The 26,671-nt window shown below is 36.8% G+C and overlaps 1 protein-coding gene across 1 annotated transcript in view; it reads left to right on the forward strand.

Moving 5' to 3' along the window:
* The first annotated feature begins 12,499 nt into the window (after nt 1-12,499).
* TAFA5 (TAFA chemokine like family member 5) overlaps nt 12,500-26,671 on the forward strand; it is a 348,241-nt gene continuing 334,069 nt past the window's right edge. Inside the window, exons 1-2 of the mRNA XM_070947505.1 lie at nt 12,500-12,522; nt 12,985-13,103. Of these exons, the coding sequence (XP_070803606.1) occupies nt 12,992-13,103 (112 nt within the window). The 5' untranslated portion in view covers nt 12,500-12,522; nt 12,985-12,991. The remainder of the gene's footprint in view (nt 12,523-12,984; nt 13,104-26,671) is intronic.

Genomic DNA, 26,671 nt, shown 5'->3' on the forward strand with positions numbered 1-26,671 from the left:
GGACCTTTATTTTAGCCACAAAAATTGAGTTTTTGTAACTGAAGACCTTTGATTTCCCAAACTATTCTAAACTGACTATCTGACCATCATTATCCTCAGAATTAGCAACTCATATATAAGATATGTATGGGTTCCTACTAAGCCTCAAAAAAGGACATTAATTAAATGAAATCAGTCTTTGTACTAGAACGAAGTGGAGGACTTTTGTCGGTGAAAATCAATAGGCCAAACTCTTGTCTCCTATTCTGTACTTAAACTCTGTCATATTTAGATGTTGGGATAGTTGGCTTAGTCCTTGCAGGAATAAAAAAGAAGATCAAAGGTACAATTTTTGAACAAGACAACTCCAGAGCACTCTTGTGACACAATCTTCAGAGTTTTCATCTTGGTATTTCCATTACAAGAAATATAGATGCCTCTTGTCACCATTGCTAACATTTCATTGAGGAAGCTTTTAAATCACTTACAGACCCTGCTCATTGCACATCTTGAAGGGAAATTTTATAAATATCCAGTGCATCAATGGAACAGCAGTTCTGGCTTTGCAGTGTTGGTTAAAAGGACGACTTCATACATGACATCAGCCACTCTCCTAACTATTATGAAATTAGGGAGAAACACTGATCATAAACAGACTTAAAGGACTGGATACCAAAAAAAAAAAAAAAAAAAAAAGAATTATCATTTTGCTGATGCGATTGCAATTGTTAGTAGCCAGATTGCTACCTTTGTCATGTTTTCTTTTAAACTTAGACAATAACATTATAGTCCTAATTTCAGTATTAGTTGTATTAAGTTAGATGCCTAGCATGCCTTGTTGTTTTCTGTTCTCTCTTTTCCCTTTTCTCTTTTAATTCTATGTAACGTTAATAGGGCAGTCACAACAAAATAGTGACTGAATGAGTACTATTGAAATAAATTATCTAAGATTATGCAATAATCTTGCATAATCTTTATAAAGGTAAACTTTGAAAACCTGTCAAACCATGAGGGTGGTACACATTTGTAGCTTATTAGCAAAAGCCTGCAACAAGGGAAGCCAGAGCTTAGCTATAAAATGGCATAAAAAGGTAAAGGTTCCCCTCGCACATATGTGCTAGTCATTCCCGACTCTAGGGGGCGGTGCTCATCTCCATTTCAAAGCTGAAGAGCCAGCACTGTCTGAATACATCTCCGTGGTCATGTGGACGGAATGACTCAATGCCAAAAGCGCACAGAATGCTGTTACCTTCCCACCAAAGGTGGTCCCTATTTTTCTACTTGCATTTTTTACGAGCTTTTGAACTGCTAGGTTGGCAGAAGCTGGGACAAATAACGGGAGCTAACCCTGTTATGCAGAACTAGGGATTCGAACCGCTGAACTGCCAACCTTTCAAACAACAAGCTCAGAGTCTTAGCCACTGAGCCACCGTGTACCTAATAATCTTTATAGTTCACCTAAAACACTCAGGATTGTTGGGTAGGCAGCAGGTAAAAAAGGGTCTATATTAATAACCCCTAATTATACATGCCATCCTATTTTTTTTTTATTGACAAATATTTATATGATGGATGTTAGAGAAAATGGCAAATTAGTTATGTGGGACTGATCTAACTTATTGAATGCTTTCTTAAGTAGAATTTCTCTATGTTTTATTTGATTAAAAAAACCAACCAAAACTTAACCAAAGTATTTCTTCATTGCTTTAATTTAGTCATAGGACTTGCAACAATATTAGTAGTGATATTTGCTTCAGTACTGAGCACAGGACAAGTTGTTATGGAAGAAATGGAAGATGATCAATAAATTTTATTTGACAAGACAGAGATGGCATCGAAAGTGGATCTACAGATGACAAGCTATGTGAATGACATGGAAAAGGATGTCTCAGTGAATATAGAAAGAAATGAGTTGACGTTTCAAAAATCAAAAGACTTATAATAGATAAGTAAAATAATAAACCAAGAGAGTTTACTGAATTTTTTAATGATAGATTTATAAAAGAAGTTTTGAAGGATCTCCTATGAAAAGGGACAAAGAATAATAATTTAAAAAAAGAAATCAAATTCTATAACATTATCTAAATAAATTAAGACTTTTAGAAATAAAGGAAGGGATTTAACTGATCAAGGTTAAAATAAGATGTTGTTATGTCTAATGAAACAATGGATTTTCTGGTGAAAGATAATACTTTATATATTTATCTATAGATAAGAGATAGGATATAGGATAAATATATATATTAAGTACAAGTTACTAAAATTGTTTATTCTTGTGATGAAGGTTGGAAATCACTTCTTTATATATTTATTTTCTCTTTCTTTAATATATTCCAATTTTTTTCTTTCTATTTGCTACTTTTTCCCTTTTCCTTTGCACTTTTTCCTTTGCACCTTTCCTTTGTGTTTTATATTGTTAATTTTTTCTCAGTAATTTTTATTTTTTATTGAAAAAATACTGAATTTTATTATGATGTTTTAAATCTATATAGTCATTACAGAGTGGGGAAAATGTTTATAAAAGTGTTTTTTTTTAAAAAAAAGTTGAAAATTACCTGTGTGAAACAATAGCAATATCACTTAGATTTATATACCATCCCATGGTGCTTTACAGCACTCTCTAATAAGTTTACAAATGTAAGCATATTTATTTATTTATTTGAATTTGTCAAACAAAAATGAGAACAAGAATAAAAGAAAAAATATAATGTCAGGGACAATAGGCACATTAGTGCATTTATGCACGCCACCTCTATTGACCACTTAAGTATGAAGTAAGGTCCAGGGAAGTCAATTGCCTCCAACAATCTGGGCCCTCATTTTACCAACTTCAGAAGGCTGGAAGGCTGAATCAACCTCGAGCCCGTCAGGATTGAACTCAAGGCTACAGACAGAGTAAGCCTGCAATACTGCATTCTAACCATTTGGCCACCAGAGCTCCTTTGAAATCCATGATTGGACTGTTTTAACCAAACATTTTGAACCAGCTAAGAAATAATGTGAATCTGACCATGTAATGCCATTTAAAAAAAAAGTTAGTTGCTGTAAAACTTGCCTTACAGTGCAGTTGCTAGTGCTAATTCTGCAGGAGCAATTGAAAATAATATAGATGACTTCAGAAGCTTTGTAACACTTTAACTGGCCATTGTGTTCAGGATTAGATTAGAATTTTTTAAAAAGCCATAATAGCAGCAGCATGAAGGCATTTGATTCATCATGGGGAAAAAGAAAATGATAAAGCAGTATGTGAAAGATGAAACACTATTCACACAATTGTAAAACACTGGAAAATTGAAACTGGGACTTTCATTTAGCAAAAATCTTTATTTAAAAAAGAAAACATTATTGGTATAATGTGAAGATAACCTTAAAAAGTACAATTTGAATTGTTTGGAATTTATCTTTTGGCTGCAATAATAATTCAACAAGGTACAACAGCTGAATGATACTTTTCTTAAAACACCTTCTTTTTAAATATTAGTAGAGTGTTGTAGTGGAATGAATTTGTAGTACATTATGCAGAATCAGAGAAAAGAAAACCTTTGTTATAAACCATATTGAAGTTATCTTTGATTTTCTACTAATTAGTTTTCATTTCTTTCCATAGCCATTGATGGTGGAAAGTAACCAATTCTTACTGGGCTGTATATCTTTTATAAAATATTACAAATAAGGAAAAAGATGCTTCTGTAATTCTTATGTTAATTTTATGGATTTTTTTTTCTTTAAAGCAGCAAATCTTTTTCAGGCTCACATAGGGTTTGGACTGCTCAAACAAAATCCCAAACACAATTTTCAAAGTATTTTTGAAGTGTATGCAGTCCTACCCCATAATAATAATAATATACAGTATACTGGTATATATGACAACTGTGTTTTCCTCTTTTTATCATAAGATGATGAAATGCACTGCTTTGAAAATTAATAAAGCAAATTATTTCTCATGTTTTTAAAATTAGTACATGCATCTTTGATTATCTCACGTTTCCTTAAAGAACTTAGGATGGCTTATGTGAATACAGTATCTCCTGCAAAGAACCTCTTGAAACAGATTGGAATAAAGGAAAAAGTGACTGACAAAATCACAGTTTCCATGACTGAGAGGGATTTGAGCAGGGGTGGGTTCTAAATTTTTTTACTACCGGTTCTGTGGGCATGGCTTATTTTGTGGGTGTGGCTTGATGGTCATGTGACAATTCTTTAGGATTTAGCAGAGGTACTGGTCTACCAGGCTTTTAATTGCTTGTAGAGCTGTACCGGTCTACCCATTTATTTTTGCAGACACTGGTCTACTCATATATTTTTGCAGGCACCGGTCTACTCATATATTTTTGCAGGCACTGGTCTACCCATTTATTTTTGCAGGCACCGGTCTACTCATTTGTTTTTGAAGGCACCAGTCTACCACCAAACTGCCTTTTACCACTGATCAGCTGTAGGGCGGCCCTTTGAAGTCCCACAGCAAGAGTTTAAACATCTTTTCCTTATAGCCCATCAGCTGGGACTCAGGAGGCAGCAATAGATTGAGGGTGGGGCCAAATAAAGGTAAGAATAATGCGGGGGGATCGGGGGCCCCCAGAACCGGTTCGGTGACATCATATCGTCACCGCTACCGGCTCGGTGGAACCAGGCCGAACCGAGAGGAACCCACCACTGGATTTGAGTCTAGGTTTCTCGATCCCAATTGAACGTGTTAACCAATGGCTTCTTAAATTGTGAGTTGTTGCCCTTCCAAGTTTCACAAACAACTTTAAGGTATGTGTGTACCAGGAGGGTGCAGGCAATAATATCCAGGATTTTAATGTCCCAAGTCCTTCTTTGGTCCTTGGTCTATGGGCAACTTCTATCTCTACAACCACAAAGAGGGTGCTGGAATACTTCAGTGACTGCAATCCTCTCTCTTTCTTCTTTGACTAAACTGGATTAAAAATAGCTCAAGTAACATCATCCAGAAAATGTTGGTAGGACTTTTCTGTCCTCCTCACTTCACAGTTCAAGGATAAGACTGTACACGTTTGTGACTATGTATCCAGGTTACTGAATATGCACCTGTCCAGCCATACCCATGTTCGAATGGAGAAAGATGGATATATATAAAAAAGTGTTTTACACTTGTTTTTTCTTCATTGCACTAATTTTGCTAATGCTTATTCCAGCATGTGTCTGAAAGAATAGCGATGACTAGACAACCTGTGATCTATTGGGTCATCATTTCAGAGATATTTAAAGATATTTAGAGTAAAGTATCAAAACCCTCTGTTAACAAACTATTATTTTATTCAACTCAAATAAAGTTTACCATGGCTTCTTATCTGTCCCAAATCTTCCCAATAGTTAACTCTAATTTATCCTGGATCAAATATCCATGATTGTTTCTTAATACCATCTCTTACCTAATTGAATATAATAAATCCATTCTCCAAAGTCAATCTATCTTCCCCAAAAAGTCCAGCTGGATTTTTTTTCAAATTGAGTATAATAAATCCATTCCCCAATCTTCTTAGGAAAAACTAATCAATCACTTATTCATTATGTCAGTTTTATGCTATTCTAATGGAATGCAGGTCTGAACTTCGGGAAGGTTTAGAACTAAATCTGTAATATCTGTATCTCTATCAGTTTACTTCACCAAATCTATGACTTTCAAATCAAATTCCTTTTGTGAACCTGATTTAACTCCATTTACTTGCATTTGGACATTTTTTGCAACCATTATTGTTTTGTCAAACTGTTTTAAAAAGTTTTTGACTTGGGTTTGCATATAATCAAATGGTCTTTTTTTCCTGCTTCCAGCTATTATTTCCTTGTCTATAATCTGATACATTATTGCTCTGGAGTAACTTAGCAATGGAGAGATAAAACTCTTCAGAGAGAGGGAGGATATTCCTCAGAGTGAAAAGATAAGTAGAGAGGCAGGGAGAATATTTTGGGATGTTTCAATTTAGGATAAAAAAAATTATATTTAAAAAATAATCTCCAAATATTTCGCAAGTTAACAAAATGCAAAATCCCTGTAGTGAAAGTCCAAAATAGTTGTAAATAAAGTCCAAATGCTTCCATTAGTCAAAGACATGCCACGATTTCCTTAAGGAAGACAAAAGTTATTCAATAGAGCCAAAAAGATCAAAGGGAAAGAACAAGAAAAAACAGATAAAATCCAGCAAGTGGTTAAAATAAATTAGCATTCAACCAGCCAATCAACTTTTAGAGATAAAAAGCAAAACAACATAGAAACTTCAGAAAGTGTAACTACAACCCAGGCATGCTTAAGAGAAAGATCTGTCAAGAGAAGAAGATGGATGACCTCCCACAATAGAAACTGTAATCTTCAAGATTCCTTATCTTGGGTGGGTCCAGGGTTGTATGAAAACTGTCTTGGGTCATTCCAAAGTGCTCCCATTCAAACCCAGGGACCAGCACTGCCAGCTTCGGCAGCAAAACCAAAATATCGTCAGTAGAAGAGAAAAATCTCTGTACTGTTCAGTAGCCATCTTGAGGAGGAATTCTATGACTATAATACAATATTAATCTGGATAAATATAATAGGGAATTTTTCTCCAATTGCAAATAAATGGTAGAAAGTGCAAGATGAGAGTAAAGGACAAATAAGAATCAACTGCCTGGAATGATAGTATGATTCAGCACTTTATTTAATTTATGCAAATCATGTTAAGATTGAAGATAATGATAACAATGTCAAGTATACTTTGGTTGTAAATGAAATTACACATTGTGCTGAACAATTATTTCCTTCTGAGAGAAACATCCAATCCATATTATCTGTCTATCTGCCTGCCTGCCACCTACCCACCCATCCATCCATCCCTGAAATTCATTCCCTGAAATTCATGTGGTATTACATTCTAATAAATTCTGTCCCAGTCCCATTCTAATTAATTCTAATTAATATTATAATATTGTAGCTATATCCATCTATCCATCTATCTATCTATCTATCTATCTATCTATCTATCTATCTAATCTATCTATCATAATATATATGTGAAATCTTTAAAATACAGAGATGTATTTACCTATTAGATTTCTTTCAAAGCCCAAATGTTCATTGAACGAACAGGTGAAAAGCAGAAAATAGTCTTATCATACATAACCTGGTAACAATCCTAGTCAAGGCATCATGTTAAGGGAGGCAATATAACTGCTTTTTGTACATACATTTTTCTATATTGCGAACTTTCAGAGCAATTTTGCATAAGTATGGGAAAAGTTAATTAGGTAAATTATGAGTAAAGGCTTTAATTATGTATCTATGGTATCTATCTATCTATCTATCTATCTATCTGTCTATCTATCTATCTATTTATCTATCTATTTATCTATCACCTACCTACCTATACACACACACAAAAACACATGCACAAACATTGCACTCCACTGCACTGTAGTTTCATTCTGTGAAGACCTTTACAAATATCTGTCTCAGACAACACATTTATGCATTTATTATTTTAAAATGTGATTTTTCCCCATACTTGTTGAACACTTATTTCCTTAAGATGAAGATTATTTCAGTCCATTAATCAAATATTTATCAGACAGTATCCAACATAAGACTGTTCCAAAAACAAGCACAAATTGCCTGGGAAGAGGATTTCTTAATATTCAGTAAGCCATCTGAACACCTACTGTTGTATTAATGGATCTCTATTTCCATAATTTTCTCTGGCTGAGTAAAATATAGAAAACCCAAATGTCCTCAATACAATTTTTCTGCCAGCTTTTATGCTTCTGGTTTTATCATTTATTTTATTTTATTATTATTTTTTTTGTCTATGAGGACAATCTCCATTTTTTTGTACCCAGAACTAACCTGCTTTTTATAGTAAGCTTAAAACAAAGCATAGACAAATATTTACTAGATGCATTATAAAGTATAGAATAGCCACCACCCAAAGTAAAATCCCTATGATTTTTGGGGCCAACAATGTCCGATACAAATACCCTCCTTTTAGCTTCTGTAAGGCAGCCATTTAATTTTCAACCTTGTCAAAAGAATAAACTACTTACATAGAATAACCTACTGTTTATTATCATGAACCATAAAGAGATCATGATCTGCTCCAGTAAAAATAAAGCTGATTTTTTTTTCAGGTGCTTCCTATTTCCTGTACTATATAGGATTAAATCATGACCAGTAAGGTTAAAAGTCAATTCTCATATCTAACCGTTGCAATAGAATTGAACGGAGCTTAACATTAATTGTATGTGCTTGAATACTTCTGAGTATACCAAACTTTGTAGTTTACTGTAATTATTGTTTTTCTATACATTGCTATCTTTACCAATGTCGTTGAATTTTGTTTTATTTTAGCTCAATGGAATTACATTTTGTAATGTTTTAAACTGACTTTGTTTGGCATGTTTTTTCTGTGTCTTTTGTGAAAGGAAATCTTTTTAAACTGTTAAAATATAATAAGCAAACATTGATTATGCCAAGTTTCTAATTAATCAAAGTTCATGGAAGTTACTTCTGTGGATATTAGTGAAAACAAATACACAAGCAATTCAACTGCTTTATTATCCAAATCTTGGATTATCCACATAATTTGCATATCTATGTTAACTGATGAAAATGTAAAACTAATATTCATATATGGAGTGGAGCCACAGTAAGACGAAAGTTCAGAACATGTTTAGAATGATTGCAACAGTAGTAATATACTGCTGATATGATTGACAGGTTTTTAATGCCCAAATACGATTTTTTTAACTTCAAATATTCCACGTATTACTATATACAAAATATTCATTCTAATGACTGTGGCACCAAAGCATATGAATAAAAGAGGGACAATTCTAAGTGGCCAAAATAACCCTAGCATTAGGGTACATACTTGAGTTAAATTAAGATTTATGAGCTTTGTGGAATTTATTTCTAAGAATATAGGTTTAGAGATGAATTTGACTGGATTAAAACTGCCATGATATTATGTTAATACTTTCTTGTTGCAGATTTTCTTTTCCAAGTAACAGAACATGGAATTGTTGCTCCTTCTCCCTTCTCTGTTAGATTATTTCATCTGACCTATAAAATATATTTAAAAAATTGTTTATCAACAAGAATGGAAAGTCAAACTTGGAACAAAATCCATTGCCCTTTTACACATTTATTAGACCATGACTAGAAGTAATCTTATTAAATCAATAGTGCAGACATAGAGCAACTTTTCAGATTTAGAAAATGTGGAACAGCTAATGTCCTTAATAAAAGGCAGACACATTAAGGTCATGATCTGCCTATCACTGAACACAATGGATTATGACTGAAATACAGATAAAGGTAAAGGTTCCCCTCACACATATGTGCTAGTTGTTCCCAACTCTAGGGGGCGGTGCTCATCTCCATTTCAAAGCCGAAGAGCCAGCGCTGTCCGAAGACATCTCGGTGGTCATGTGGCTGGCATGACTAAACACCAAAGGTGCATGGAACACTGTTATCTTCCCACCAAAGGTGGTCCCTATTTTTTTACTTGCATTTTTTACATGCTTTCGAACTGCTAGGTTGGCAAAAGCTCGGACAAGTAACGGGAGCTCACCCCATTACCTGGCACTAGGGATTCAAACCGCTGAACTGCTGACCTTTCAATTGACAAGATCAGCATCTTAGCCACTGAGCTACCATGTCCCTTGAAATACAGATATGAACCCTTAATTCCCAAGATTAATATTTCCTCTACAGATGATGCAGAGTGCACCCCTATGCATGGGTGTTAGAAGTCAGCTTGACTATGTTCACTGAGATGAGCTTGAGCCCAGCAAATTTGCAAAGAATTGTATTCTTAATCTTAGCTGTTCCCTAATAATGATTTAGGTTGACAATCTTTTTTTTTTTTTAGATAACACCTTATCTGCTCCTTAAATGTGTATATGGGAATGCAAGCTACAAAAGTACTACATTGCTTAATATTACAGAATTAACAGAGTTGGAAGGGATCTTGTAGGTCATCTAGTGCAACCCCACCCCGCCCAAGCAGGAGACTCTACATCATTTCTGATGGGTGGCAGTCCAGTCTCTTCTTGAAAGCTTCCAGTGATGAAGCTCCCACAACTTCTGAGGGCATTGCTTGAGTTCCATCGGTTGATCGTTCTCACTGTCAAAAAATTTCTTCTTATTTCTAGGTTGAATTTCTCCTTGATCAATTTCTATCCATTATTCCTTGTCTGGCCTTCAGGTGGAAAATAGGTTGACCCCCCCTCCTCTCTGTGACAGCCCCTCAATATCTTTAATTCTTATGGACACCATAATAGAGAAGAGAGAATAAATGGTACTACTAAGAAATTATGAGTAGTTACTTCTGCCCTCGTGAACCCCCTGCAGTATATTGAATTAATTGTGGAAGGTGAGATATGGTTTTCTTCTTTTGACTGCTTATGGGTTTTGGAGTCAACACAGTGCAGCAAACTTCTCCACTTCAAAGCATCCAAGCAAAAGGAAGCAAGGACTGCTCCTTCTTTCTCTCAGTAGCAAAGACTGAGTAATTGAAGCTTGTTGATGAAGGGAATGTCAGGACATACTCAATTTCGTTGAGTTTCTTTGGAAATGGGCTGAATGGAGCCCTCAGGAGTGCAAAGGAAAAAAAATATCAGAAGTCTTTCTTACTCAAATCTTTTGTGAATGGGAAAGATTGAAGGGGGAAGAACTGGAGTGGCTGGTCAGATCCCCACTGCCAGCCCAGTGGGAAGATAGGTGATAAGTGACGAAGCAAAGCTGCCTGACTAGGTGGCTCAGTGGCTAAGACACTGAGCTTGTCGATCAGAAAGATCGGCAGTTCAGCAGTTCAAATCCCTAGTACAGGTCTCCTGTGTGAGCAGGGGGTTGGACTAGATGACCTCCAAGGTCCCTTCCAACTCTGTTACTGTTAAAGTAGCAGTTTAACAGTAATTCTTCTCTCTGAACCATGGAGGGCAGATATAAGTGAACGACCCCTGGTACAGTCGCTCTTTTCTGGCTACGATGCCCAGGAAATGCACCAATAACGGCGGGTGCCTCCAATCTGCTGCCCCAAGCCCCCACATCCTGGAAAAAACGGCTCAGGTGAGGAGATACGACGGCCGCAACGTTCACTGCAAATGGGCGGGAAAAAGATTCTTAAAAAGTCCAAGGTAAGGAGAAGGGAAGAGAGTTTTAGCAACGCAACTCTTGATTCGTAAATCGCCTCTTCAAGATGTCGCCTCCGCGACCATCGCGGGGAGCGATTTCTCCCTCAAAAGCAAAGCGGGCGTACAAGCTTTTTTAAAAAAAACAAAAAACAAAAACAAACAAACAAAAAAAACAGGGCGCCCTTCGCGCGTGTCCTTTGGGGGAAAAAGTGGCGGCTCTTTAGCAGAACATTGTCGGTAAACGTCTTTTTTTTCCCCATTGACTATCGTTGGGATTTATGTCACGCTGTGGAGTTTTGCCTTCAAGGGAGGAGAAGCTGGTGGAGCACCGGCTTCTCTGTGAGGAGCGCCTCTTTCTCTTCACTTTTGCCGGATTTTTGTGTGTCTGTGTGTGTGTTTGTGTGTGTGTGTGTGTGTGTGTGTGTCGGACTGCTCACTCCACCCCACTCCCGCCACTAAAGACCGCAGCAGAGGAGGGGAGGGGGGCGGCGGCACGAAGAGCCGGCCAACAGTCGCTTGTGCCAAGCTCCACGAAGCTACTCGCGGGCTGTGGGAAGCGCGCGCGCGCGCACCCGCCTGGCCTCCGCGTGCCAGCCTCGGTGAAGGAGCGCGCGCGAGGCGGGCCGGGGGCGGCGTTAAGGGTGGAGAAGGTGTGGGGGGGTAGTTGGGTCCGTCAGCTGGAGCCCCCAACGAACGCGCCCTCGGCAAAAGGGGTGGGGAGTTGAGTGCGCTCCGCGCCGACGGGACTGCCGGACAGAAAGCCAAAAAAAAAAAAAAAAAAAAGGAGCCGCCGCTCTGCGGACGGGGAAAGCGCGGGGGTTTCTGCTGCGGATCGCTAAGGAGCCCGAGGAATCGAGCCGGCTGGAGGACTAGCAGCAGCAGAAGCGGCGGCCGGCCAGCCAGCCAAGCCCGCCCGCCCGTCCGGCTAAGGTGGCCAAGCTGGGTGTCTTTGCCTTGCTCGCCCCGAGGGGAAACCGAGGCGTCGTCGGAGGCTGCGGAGAGCGAGGCGGCACCAGTGGGCGGGCTTGGCTAACCCCTGCCCTCAAAAGGGGGCTCCCTCTGCCGCGCCGGCGAGGCTCCCTCTGGACGGGGCTACAAGTGCTGAGGGGAGCGGCGCGAGAAGTTTGCCGTCCGTGGGGAAGGAAGGCGGTCGAGCGGCGCAACCTTTCCGGGGACCCCCGGCAGCTGGTCGCCGCGGTTCGGGCTCTTCCTTGCCTTCCCCTCGCGCCCTCAGAGGCATGCCCCTGCCTGCCGTGCCCTCCCGGAGTCCTCCCTCCAGGCCAGCCTTCTGCGCCTCCGGGTAGCGACCTTCCCTTCCTTCTTTCTTTCCTTCGGCCGAGTGGCCGGGCGGGCGGGTGGGTCAGCCGCTTGGTGGGACGCGCGTGGATGCGCACGCGCGGCGCCCCCTCGCTCGGGACTCGCGGGTGGGTTCGCCACTAGGCACCAGCCGCCTCTCCGCCTGGCTTCTGCCGCCGCGCCCCGTCTGGGATCTTTCCCCGAGGAAAGCGAAGAACCAAACGCCACTTGGCACCGACGGGCTGCTTGAAGTCGTGGAAGGCAGCCTTGCTTCGCCGCTCTTAGAAGGGAAAGTTGGAGGTGGTTGCCGATGAATTTCCATCCTCGAAGGGGAGGAGGAGGAGGAGGAGGAGAAACCGGGCTGTAAAGAGGTCGTCGCCCGCTGAAACAAAATGTCTTCTGGCTTGGCTGGGCTGAAGAGACCCCGCTGGACACCCCAGGATGATTGCTGACAGCCAAATCCTGTGGTCCTTCTCTAAAATGCTTCTATTTGGGATTAAGTGTGTCGAAGGGCGAGGGAGACCTGGCTTGTGAAACTTATCTTGAGTCCCCCTCCCCCTCTTTTTTTTTTGGCTTTGGGGGACTTATGGCTTCAATGGCTCCATCTCTTAAGCGAAGCAGTAGGAAAGATGCCAACGTCCTGCCGAGCGCATCCTCAACTTTCTGGGCAATCATGATCTTGGTTGGCCTTTTAATTGCTTATTGCAGTAAGTATAGATTCAGCAGATGACAAATCCGTGTATTGCTTTGCATTTGGCTTCCTTGCTTGCTTGACTTAAATGGACCAGGTTAATTTTTATAGGCCAGGCTGTTTCCAAAGAGTTCAACTAGGTTAAAAGCAATGTTTTGTATTAAACTTGGTTCAAAACAATGCTTGCTTGCAAATGTTTTGGAAATATTTTGTATTTCATACCATTGTTGAAAACCTAACAAAATATGCCAACACCAGTGCAATCCAGATGTTCTATATTTATTACAACTTACATATTCTCTTACTGGTGCATATATCTGTCTTTATTCTTCTCCATGTCCAAGTCTCCTCTTCTCATACATTTAGGATTCTTGAAAAAACATGCTTATGATGATATTCCTTAGTGATAGAACTTGATCCTATTGCAAATGTTACGGTATCACAAAGCATCCTTAGTTAAATTTATCATATGTTTTATTATAGCTTATAACCATTTTTTTCTGGGGTAGAGTCAGAAGTATTAAGTACCAGAGAATGGAATTCAAAAGACTGTAAAATTATTTATTTATTATAAATAAATTTTGTTTAGAAGCTTTTGGCTATTATCAGAGTGTGGAAACATGTTCTTTTAAAGAATAATCCAAATGTGATTTAATATAATGAAATATGCTTCTTAGCAAGCATGAATTTGACAGAATTTATTATTGACAGCTGTAATACACATTTGTCAATGGGGGAAAAAGATCTCATGTTGACTTTTATTGAAGCAAAATAGATTTGAAACACAATTTCTTTACTGTAACAAGTTGGATGGTTAGTGAATTCTAAATCTCTTTAAAACTAATAGCAGTTTATTAAGCGTTCTCTATTTGTGATGATTACGAAACTTTCTGAGCATTGCTGCATCAGTGGAATTTTCTCTTTAAGGTAAGGACAGGATTCTTAATACTGAGTTTGTGTTTCATTGTACTTTTAAAGTTTAGTGTATATTTCTATAATATAAAAATTTACAATTATTAAATTCTGCATGAAAGATCACATGCACTACTTTGGGTAAGATAACATTTTAGTGTTCATGCTCTTGTATTTAATAAAATATATGTTAAAATACTGTGTTAAATTGCGTCATATATAAATCTTGCATGTGAGTGCGCTACGTGTAATGTAATGATAAGATGTCACCATTTGACAAATACTTTTCAATAACTTTATAATATATTAGGGTATTGATACTTTTAACATTTGTATTTAGGAAGGACAGCGCTGTTGTGTTTTTTTCAAAACCTTCAGTATTATAATTCTTATTTTCATAGATTTTTGTCCACTTGCCTATCTCTCTTATTAGCCCAAAATGCAATCTCATAATTTCTAAATAATGAGTTTTTAAATTACAACTAAACACTTTTCTTGCAGATCCCAGGTTAATCTTTGCTAAGCACGATGAATATATATTCTGCACAACTATGAGCAGAGCATTCCCTAGCCTAAAATATTCAGTGTTGAGACACTTCACTACTTCCATTATTTCAGTATCTTAATAACTGAATGTGCAACTTCGAATATGATGATATAATTCACATGTAATCTGACTGCCATACTGCTTAAAGACCTTTGTATTAAATGGCTTTTAAATTCAGAAAAATATTAGGAATTAAATATTGACAAAATATATGTCAATATAATTTCTATAGAATCCTATTACCTTTAACAGGATACTTCAAACATGTTTTATTACAAAATTAAAACCAATCATTGATTAACATCTCTGCATTTTTTATAATTCAAATGGAAAGATAATTAACACATCCATGTCTATACTTACATACCTGTGTTCATTTTTTAAAAAATGCACTTAGATGTTATGGATATGACAGCTGTATTCCAAACACTCAGCTAAAATAACAGCAAAGACAGGTTTAAAATATAACTGAATATAATGGATCAGTGAATATTTTAAAGTTTGAAGTAAATTTCAACATGACTTGAAATAATGTTTATCTTCCCTTCCCTTCTTTCCCTATTAAATATTTATTCATATAGAGGGAAATATTTTTTTTTAATTAACAAATTTAGCATACAAAAAGGGCTCTCCTATAGGGTGTTTTTGCTTTTTAATTATCAGAAAACGCATTGTTTATTTTCTTTGTTTCTTGTAACATGAAAGATGAGGAAAGGATTATTTTCTTTCCTTAACTCTTTGGGTTATACTTAGGGATAGTAGCTCCACCCGATGGATGGTTGAAGGAGATACCTGTAGGAAACCAATTAGGTTAGTTGCTATAGCGATAAAGCTTTATGGGGCAGCTGTTTTGGGAAGAAAAAGATTCCAAGTTCTTCTTTTAAAGTGGTGATCAAAATAAGAAAGGAATAACTGCGGTGAAATGCTATAAACTGGATCCATATAAGTTATAACAAAATACTGCCTTGGAATTTTATTCTAATAAATTATTTATAGTCTGTCCAGCCTCTAGAATTATCTGGTATGGCTGCTGTAAAACAAAAAGCTAGACTAGCTTGGCTACCCTAGTTCAGTAAGTTTTGTACCGAACCATTTTTCAGAAATTTTTAATCAAAAGCCATGTTAGTGGCAGTCATTAATAGACTGAACGCTATTCTACTTTTCTACCAATTCATTTCCATGGATTTTATAGAAAAGAGGATTTTTTGCAACACTGTATTTGAAATACATCGACAGTCTTGGAAGAAAGGTTTTTTTGTGGCTGTAGTTTGGAAATTTCCATAGGAAGGTCACTTTGATTTCTACTTACACTAATTATCTTTTTATCATGAAGCAACCTTAAAGATACATATTAAAAAGGGGAACAGAAACATACTTTTTTTCTGAATTCCATCCTGAAAGTTTTGTTCCCATGCTTTTAATGCTTAAAATATGGACTTTGAAATATTTTGGATGTTCTATTTGCCAGCGGTGCAAAACCTGAAATATTTGGAGTGTTTTGACCTAGAGACCAATAGGAACACAAAGCAAGATTCTTCTCTTCCTGTTTTAGTTCTCATCCTAGCTTTATAGATGTTAATTGGGTGGTATCCCATTTAGAGTTTTATTTACTGATCAATTTATACAAAGTCAGCCAACAGAATAATTTTTTAAAAAAATAATCACTTTTTAAAAAATCTCCTAACATACAATGAAAGCAAAAATAGGAATGCTTTTATATAAAAGCACAAACAGGCATAAAACTGATGCCAGCAATGGATTAAATTTTGCAAACAGTCCACAAATGATTTAATAGGAATAATATACTTTTTTAGCTATTGACTTGAGGATTGACTTCTGCATATGTTCATTACACTTGTCAATTTGCCTGTAAAAAAGCAGCTTTCAACAAATTGCCAAAGCATAGTTTTGTATTTGGAAGCATGCATAAACACAAAATACAGAACACAAGAAAGATTACATTACAATCCACGAAGACTAAATTTCCTACTGGAGTGTATCTTTGTAAAAAACAGAGCAACCATCTTTATAGGTGGAGCAGAAATTAATTTGTACCTCTTTCCATGAAAGAGTTGTGCTTTGGAATTATTGAAAAAAGTTACGAATATGCTTGATATAATCAATCAATTGGTGTTCATCTGTAACTAATTTACCCTGGTCTTCAAGGTTCTTTGCTTAGTTTCTCCAAGGAAACAGTAAAAGGTAGCTACTATTACATATTTGTGTTTCTTTTCAACCTGTTCCAGGCAGTTCTGCAATAATAGGACCTGAGTTTCCATTAGTAGCTTGTGCCTCACAAACATCTATCATTTGGAGAGGAGAAAAGCCAATTGTGGGGCAGAAAACATCAGAACATGACGAATAGCATCATGTCTTGTCCTGAATTTGGAGGACGTGGGTTGTTTTGTTTTGAGTTTCGAAATGTAAGATTAGCCATTTCATCTTAGAACATTGTGCAAGCACATCTTAATTTATCGTTGTTTTAAAATTTATATGTTGCTACTTTAGTTTCTTTTTAATATTTATCTGGATATGTGTTTTTTTATTCGGCCTTTTAATTGTTTTTCCATCCTGTATAGAAAACGGATAATAATAAATATATATTTTGCAGTTACCGGAGCAGAATTGAAGAATTTATGGTTTCCAAATTGTAGGAACAAGTGGTTAATGTGGGACTTTGAAACTAAAGGAGAGGTGTTAATTGTGCAGTGAATTAAATGTTTACAAACAAATCAAAGAATGGTACAAATAATTTTGCATCTTATATTAGATCCCTGATGCTTACCTAAATAATTTTTTGATGACACTTATGCTCCTATACTAAGATTAATGTTTCAAAAAAAATGTTGTTAGTTTAACTGAAGTAATGTTTTAGGAATACGTGCAACGTATAGTTATATAACACACTGACACTTTATTCACAACACAATTGTTGGATAAGATACTTTTATCCATCTGAACAATTGAAAAAGAAAGTTTATCCAATTAGTAAAAACTTTAACCTATTCTCACAACTTCTTTGTTGTAGAACAGGCAATTTTCAGAATTCTAGATATTGGTTTTAGTATTCATAAATTCATTTATAAAAATTAAAACAGCCTGTAGATATTCAATATTTACACACTAAGGAAGGTGGGTAAATGCTGAAGACAATTCTCCATTAGAATTTATAGGCTTTGAATTTTGTGTTATAGAAATTATTTTGCATGGTTTTGCATTGAGTCATATTAAAATAGTAGCTTAAATACAGTATGTAAGAGAATGTTGTAATACAAATTTTAAACCTGTCATCTATCTCAGACTATATAAGGACCTGCTCTTTACAACAATCTTATTCTCTTCTTCTCCCCACCTGGCTTGTTTTAGAATGGTTTGTGTCATGATATAGAGATTACTAAAGTGCAGCTAATGTGAAAATAGAAGAGAATGTTTCTAACATTCTTGTGTTCTCATTAGAGAAGAAGCAAAAATGTCCCTCCCAGGATTTATTTCAGTTAATTCCAACTAGATAAATCTATGGATTACGTTTATACCCAAAATATGCAACCAATATCAGAAGGAAGTTTGTAAAACAAATACAGTTGATTATATTTCTGCAAGACTTCATGTTGCTAATGGAAATAATGAGGAAGAGGCTAGACGTTTTGTTATTGACACAGCATGTAGCTGGATACAATATACAGTATAAATGTTTCCTTCTGAAAAATTACCACCATTATCCTTTAATAAAATTTGCATTATATATCATCATGTCCTTTTGCACAATTACAGTGTTGCTGTTGTGTATATATTACTTTTCAGATTCAGATAGATTTTCCTTCTCAATCTATTTTGAATATGATTTATTGTATATAATTAAAAATATAGTATCAGTTTATAATAATAGAAAAGAACAGCATTAGGAAGCATACATATTTTTGACATGTTCTATTTTTTAGTGTTTTTAAAGAAAATGTATTTTAATTAAAAACATTATTTGAAAATAATGATCTTAACAAAAAAAACACATATCAGTCAAACTAACACTGAAATCTGAAAAAACGAAATAGTTGATTATAGAGCAATATATAATCTACTATCCAAGCATAAATATAAACAAAAATACAACAGAAACCGAATATCTACATATCCATTGAAACATGGTTTCTGAAAAAGTATTGTGAATATATGCAGATGTTGTTTTGTTTTGCTTTGCCATTGAATTGCAAAAACAATTCTTGTTTGCTTTTGGATTGGGCTAATAAAAAGAAAATCCTCTAGTCAGAGGTTAACATTTCTAGAAAAATTTGCATCCTAACATGATTTTTTCCTCAAATACAATGGACGTTGCCATTTACCAGGTTTTTATTTTGGAATACAATTCACCATTAAATCTAATAAATAAGTAATAAGTAAAAGTGTTAAAGATTGCAATTCCAGAACCAAATTTCAGAGTATAAGCCTGTTAAATTCAATGGAGTTTATATTTGCATTGATACATAAATATTAGCAATGCAATTTATCATATTTTTATTCTGCCAAATGTTGTGACTCATAGCAGTTTACAATGCTTCCTGGTAGCAAGCATCATGAAAATCATGGCCATCTTTATTAACTAAACAGTGTTAAATCATATAAATTGTGTAGCCTTCAATGGAACTACATCCACATGGAGAAAAGCATGCAATGTGGTAACTCAAGGTTCTGTCTTGGGCCCAGTGTTCTTCAGTAGCTTCATAAATGTCCTAGATGAGATGATAGAAGGGGAGCTTATCCAATCTGCAGACAACACAAAGCTGAGGGGAAGTGCTAACAATTTGGAAGTTAGACTCAAGATGCAGAAGGATTTTGACAGATTAGCGAAATAGGCCCTATCCAACATGATGCAGAAAAATAAGGTCCTGCACTTAAGACAGGCAAAACCAAAAGCACAGGAATAGAATATATAGTACCTGGGTTCTATGTGTCCTAGTAGACTACACTTAATTGTGAGCCAGCAGGATGCTGCAACTGCTAAGAAGGCCAATTCGGTCTTAGGCTGCATCAACAGAGGGAGAGTATCAAGATCACGTGAAGTGATAATATGCTCTATGCTGTGTTACTAATGAAGCCACACTTGGAGTACTGCATCAGGTTCTGGTCAGTTTCTGGTCACCACGATACAAAAAAGATGCTGAGACCATAGAGTGCAGAGAAGATCAGCAAAGATGATCATGGTTCTGAAGACTAAATCATATGATGAACGGTTAGGGCAACTTGGTATGTCTAGTCTTAAAAAGGATTAGAGATGACATGACAGTTATCTTTGAGTACTTGAGAGGCAGTCACAGAGATATGGGAGTCAACTTATTCTCCAAAGTATCAGAGGACTGGATAAGAAGAATGAGTGGAAGCTTGTTAAAGAGAAATCCTATCTGGAACCGAGAAGAAATTTCCTGAAAGTGATAGCAATGAACCAATGGAACAGGTTGCCTTTTGGAGTTGTGTATGCTCCACTACTAAAGATTTTCAAGAAAAGATTGGACAATCATTTCTCTAGGGTGGAGCTTGAACAAGAATTATTCCAACGTCCCTTCCAGCCCTATGATTCAATGTATAATTGGGTGACAGAGGTATAAATATTCTGTACTTATAAGAACAAACCCGTCCTATAAAAAGTAATCACTGGATTGTTTTTTTTCAGCCTGCAATTCGAACATTTTGCCTTTAGTGACTGATGTAATAAGTTTTTTCCCCCTATACCTCTCAAGATTATTTTAGCCCTAAATTATACAAATGAATCATACTCAAAGATCAGTTTCTCTATTATTAACTTGAAACTTCCTTATTTAAGGAACTGTAAGTGAATTTCTAAATAAATTGAGAATGTAAGTGAAATAATTATGGATATACTGTATTAAGATACTTTGTAAACGATCACTGCTAAATTAGCTCAGAGATAAATATCTATCTTTATTAAAACAACAATTAATTGAGAAGGCAAGGATATCTATTTCTTGCAGATGTCCCTCTTCCTTTTTTAAAAAATCAACCTTGAGTGCATTTCAAATTTTAATAAGCAGATAGTACTCAGATTGGTTTTGGAGAGGAATGCAATTGATTTTATTTTTATTTTAAAAGCCCATATATATTGCAACATAGCTGACAGATGCTCACCAAGAGTCTCCGTTGCCAACTATATCAAGAATTCAGCTCACTTAAAACTGACTGACAAGTGTTCTTGGAACATTTAAGTTCCATGAGAGGTTCATTAACATCTGTCTTCTAAACAAATATGTGCATAAGTAAAGCACATGAACTTTAGTCTAGTTAAATTCTTTTCACATTACATAGATAGGTACTTATCTTTGCTCAGGTGAGAGACGGATGGAAAGGATTAATCCTTGTAAAACATTCCTGTAGTTACGCTACTTTACACACTTAGCTTAAGATGTCAAGTTAAAGTCAAGATGCTTTTTCGTTGTCATTTGCATTTCATAGATAATGCAGTTTAGAGCATAGGAATGGATTAGACTTTTTGCTATACTAATTGAAATGATTATTTTATATACATGATCTGTATAGGTTTCATTTACAAATGTTATGTCCCTTTTCATCTTAAAGTAAATAAATACTTAAACTTGAAAATATTTCCTTCAACTTCTTATTTGTTCTGTTTAGCTTCCATTTTCATTTTATGAAATAATACCTGCCTTATAAACAAATTTAGATATCAAATATCATCCTGTAATTTATCTGTATGTAGTCATTTAATAATTTAATTTTTCCAGAAGGCTATTAGAAAGAAATTGATTAGCGATGTGGTTTTGACTTTTATGATTTGAAAGACTAAAATGGCTTGTGAATATCTCTTTAGAATATCTGCATATATAAATTAGGCCTTGTGAAAAGGAAATGCTTGCAAAAGAATTATTTTTACACTCTTTGTTTTCAAGAATTTTATAATCTTCAGAGCAACAGAATAGTTATAGAATAGTTGAAGCTTTATTTCTTCTTATTCCATTATGGGTGTAATCAGTGTGACATATTCAGAAACAAAGCAATAATTTTATCACTATTCGGTTTTATAGGTGTAAAAATGTGTCAGCCCTTTTGGTCCTATTTCAGTGACTGAAGGCTGTTGAAATCTGGATGAGGAAGAACAGATTTAAACTCATCCCTGAGAAGAGAGAGGGGCTGTGCAGGGGTGAAATCCAGCAGGTTCTGACAGGTTCTGGAGAACCAGTAGCGGAAATTTTGAGTAGTTCAGAGAACCGGCAAATACCACCTCTGGCTGGGCCCAGAGTAGGGAGGGGAGATTTTGCAGTATCCTTCCCCTGTCACGCCCACCAGGCCACACCATGCCCACCAGGCCACGTCCACAGAACCAGTAATAAAAAAAATTGAATTTCACCACTGGGGTTGTGTATTTGTGGAAGTTGCACTATGGATTTTTCTCATTTAGTTCTGAATGGGGTTACAGTCCATCATTTTGGAGTCCCCCTGATTCTCAGCTCCACTCCAAAGGGAAGGTGGGGGTTGTGGCCTGTATGACTTTTACCCTGACTCATACACCAATTTTGCTCTTTCCTGGACAAGGAAAAGAGCTTTGGTGGTGCAGTGGACTAAACTACTGCTGTTAAAGTAGTACTTAGCTGCCAGCTGCCTGCAATTACTGCGAGTTCAATTCTCACCAGGCTCAAGGTTGACTCAGCCTTCCATCCTTTCGAGGTAGGTAAAATGAGGACCCGGTTTGTGGGGGCAATAAGCTGACTTTGTATAAAATAGAACACCGCTCAGAGGGGCCCAAAAAACCCTACTAAGCAGGTATATACGAAAGTATGAAGGCTATTGCTTAATGCATTGTAAGCCGCCCTCAGTCTCCGGAGAAGGGCGGCATATATAAATCGAACTAATAAATAAATAAATAAAATAAATACTTTAGTCACCTTGCTCATGGACTAGTGCTTTGTATTAGAAGCTGCACTTAATTGAGAATTCAGTGTGAGCTATTATGGGTGGACCACAGTACTTCTATATCAATTGCATTGCTTACCTATAACCTTGGCAAGGTACTACTTGTGTCAAGGTACCTGCCTTCTAGAATAATATTCTCCAGAGGCTTGAATTGCCTTCTGTTCTCCAAATAGACCTTGAAGACTTGACACTTTGCTTGACTGCAAGGTTAAGTGAGTACAAACCTTCTGAGGAAATTGTGTTAATCTGCTGGTTAACTTAGCCCCAGGTTATTGTCTTTTAAAATTTTATTTTCTAAAGTAATGCATTGGATGTGTTTTTAATAAAAATGGAATGAGGTGGTGGTAATGATGTTAGACTAGCATTGGGAAAACTAACTTTCAAGTCTATCTTCGGCCACAGAAATCAGCTGGGTCACTTGGGGCCAGTCATTCCCTCTTATCCCAGCTAACCTTACATAGTAGTAGTTGTGAGAAACAAAATAAATGAGAGAATGCTCTACAGCAGGGGTGTCAAATTTGATTTCATTGAGGGCCACATCAGGGTTGTGTTTGACCTCAGTGGGCCAGGGTGGGTATGGCCAGGGGGCGTGGCCAGCTTGATGTCACTCCTGTCAGGGGCGACTGGGGTGGCCCAAGAGTTCTGCCAGTGAAAACGGGCTTCTGAGCTCCGTTTTAGGCTGCGACAGCCTCCTGCAACCCTCTCCAGTGCGCGGCCCTCCCGAGCTCCGTTTTCACTGGCAGAGGGTTGCAGGAGGCCTTGGCAGCTGAAAACTGAGCTCGGGAGTCCATTTCCTTGATAGTACAGGGGTTTAGTGCACCCTGTTATTAACACAGCTGCCTGCAATTTCTGCTGGTTCGAATCTCTCCAAGGCTCAAGGTTGACTCAGCCTTCCATCCTTTCTAAGGTAGGTGAAATGAGGACCCAGTTTGTGGGGGCAATAAACTGACTTTGTATAAAATATACAAAAGAATGAAGGCTATTGCTTAACGCATTGTAAGCCGCCCTGAGTCTCCAGAGAAGGGCGGCATATAAATCAAATTTTTTTTTAAAAAAAAATTCCACTGGCAGAAGCACGGGACAGTTCTTTGATGTTTCCAAGGTGGCCCCGCGGGCCAGATCTAAGTACCCCACGAGCTGCATCCGGCCCCCAGGCCTTGAGTTTGACACCCTGCGCTCTACAATATATACTGCCTTGAGCAACTGAAGGAAAGTCGGGATAGACAACTAATAAATATATAAATGTATTCAAGATTCCTAAGGTATTTCAAAATAGGAAACATATCGTATACATAATGTATTTATTTATTAATATATAATGCAGTTATTTATGATGACTCTGTAAGGAAATCTAGATGTCAGCTTTGGAAGCCATATTAGGCCGGAAGCTTCCATGCTGCCACCTTCTCATGTGTGGGAAAGTAGGAGGGGGGATTAAGAAGAGGGGTTGTTAGTAGACATAATAGCATTCTTCCTGTCGGTCAAGGTCAGGCCAATCCAGCATCTGAAGAAGGAGTGGTCAGGGGGCTGGGTAGTGATGGAACGGACGTTGATTGGAGCATGTGATCGACTGGGGAGTGAGGGGATGGTTTTGGGGGTTTTGATTTACTGAGGGAAAAACCAGGTTTTTCAGATTTGGGTTTTCCCAGATGTGCCGGTTTACCTATTCTAGTAAAGAGAACTTTGGAAAATGCTTGCTTCCGTGTCTTTACTCAGAGTTGGGGTTTTCTGGAACGCTGACACTAGATTGTTTCAACAAGATTAAACTTGATTCTTTTTGTGAAGTAAGGAAGCAATTGGAATTATTTCAGAGAAACACTGTCATGCCTTGAAGCTTCCTCCTCTCTCTCTCTCTCACTTAACACTGCCTTTGGGTTTGGTAAAGGCATGTGGGGAAAAAATGAAGATAGGTTTCTGACATACCGATAGTTTGCAAGCTTGTGTGTCCTCCACAGATGTTACCAGAGCCATTGGTAGAGCAATCTCTGTAGGAGATGCAATGCAGCCTTCATAGGCTTTGTCAAAAGCGTTGTGAATCAAAACAAAATGTAACACTGCAGATATTTTGCTTTGATCGTAGAAACCACGTAGCCACCTTGCTTTGTGAAACAGCTTCACATCAGGCTTCAGTCAAACTTTGATCAAAGCAAAATATTTCTTTGAATATTTGCACAGCCCTACTGTTTGCCCTCAGAGTTCATGGCAGATGGCAGTACCAAGCTGACATTGGCTGCTTGAAACAAAAACAAACAAACAAATTAAACACTAGACTTTATTAACACTTGGATGGGAAACGAGAGCTATTGGATATATGATACATTAATTTGGATAACCACAAGATGGTAGCAGAGAGAACTAGAAGTATTATATCTATCATTGTTTAAAAGAGAAATAAAACACAAAACTCAAGTAAAAAAAAGAAAAAAGGTAAAAGAAAAAGAAAAGACAATATATTAAAAGTATATTAAAACTCTATGTCCATGTGTGTAAATATATTTAATATATATTTTTATATATTTAAAATATATAAAAATGGCTTCCAATCTTCTTTACAAGCAGTTATAACTTCAATTGTAATTTTACTTCTTTCTCTAAAATTACATCATGATCTCTTCTTGAATTCTCCAGCGATGAAGCTTCCACAACTTCTGAAGGCAAGCTGTTCCATTGGTTGATTGCTCTCACTGTCAGAAAATTTGTCCTTATTTCTAGGTTGAATCTCTCCTTGATCAGTTTCCATCCATTATTCCTTGTCTGGCCTTCAGGTGCTTTGGAAAATAGCTTGACCCCTTCTTTTCTGGCAGCCCCTCAGATATTGGAACACTTGTATATTATACCACTAGTATGGTATATTATACTAGAGTATTACTAGTATATAAATTTTCCTTGAGAGAATTCTAGTATTTCATAGTATATGGGCCATTTTTGTTTTTCTTATTATTTCTTGGTTTTTGTACTGAAATGTTTTCTGCAAAACATTTATTCCATATTCTCAATATGGCATGTCTAACATAGTTATTTTTAAAATATACATTAACCTCGACTTTATTATACCACATATCCATCTCATCCGAATATTAGGTCTAAGGTTTTTTAACTCCATTTCTCAGCAACACCCACTCTTTTATCCAAAATAATTAGCAAGCTGTAAAATATAATTTCAAATCAGGTAAACCCAATTCTCCTTTTTCCTTTGCATCTTTTAACATCTTATGTTTAACTCCTGTTTTTTCCCTTCACCATACAATCTTAGATGTTTCCTTTTGCCACTGTTTAAATGATGCATCGGTTGTAAGAACCAGTATAGTGTGGAACAAAAAACATCACTCTAGACAAAATCATTTTATCACATTCTCCCCAACAATTTGACACAGTACCATAGTGTACCAAAATGGGTATTTAAAAACAATGTTTCTAATCCCAATAGAAGCTGTTTTATGAGACAGAATTAATCTCTTCCACATTTATGTGTTAGCCAAGGTGTTTTTTTCTATTCCCATATTATTTTCAGAGCACATATACACAAACTAGGGAAAGAATTGGTTTTTTAAATGAATAGATTGATTTTCCTCTTACTGCCATATAAATGTAGAACAGATTTCTTTCTCATGAGCTTATTTTTGCTATTCCAAGGATCAAGTTCAAAGTCTTCTTTTGCTGCTGTAACAATCATTTTATTTTCTGGTGAAAGGTCATTTGGAATCCTGTTAGTATAGTGGAAAAGAGATGTTTCATTGATCTTTCTTTGATTGCTCAAAAATAAAACCTACTGAGTTCAGTAGTATTTACTACTAGGGCTGAAAGAAACCTTGGAGGTCTTCTAGTTTCCTGTGCTAATCAAGCTATGCTGAAAACGAAAATGAAAGTAAAGCAGGCTGTTTGCTGCAATGAGGCAAAATTGCTGGGAGGCAGAGGCAGATTTCTTTTTCTTGTTTTCCTCACCAAAAAAGGTAGGTGCGTCTTACAGTCCGGAGCATCTTATACTCCGAAAAATACGGTAACTGGTGTTAAGTAGGACTCCTCTCTCACAGTTACTACTGTTGAACTAGGTACCACCTATTCTATACCTGTGCATTTGGTTTTTTCTGTTTTAAGTGCAGGATCTTACGTTTCTCACCATTGAACTGCATCCAATTGGATAGTAGCATTTAGAATAAATCAACTGCCAGCCTCCTTATGGAAATTTTAAA

This window comes from Pituophis catenifer, unplaced genomic scaffold (assembly GCF_029215685.1).
Source record: "Pituophis catenifer annectens isolate HBS135680 unplaced genomic scaffold, rPitCat1.0.hap2 SCAF_7, whole genome shotgun sequence".
Taxonomy (NCBI): Eukaryota; Metazoa; Chordata; class Lepidosauria; order Squamata; family Colubridae; genus Pituophis; species Pituophis catenifer.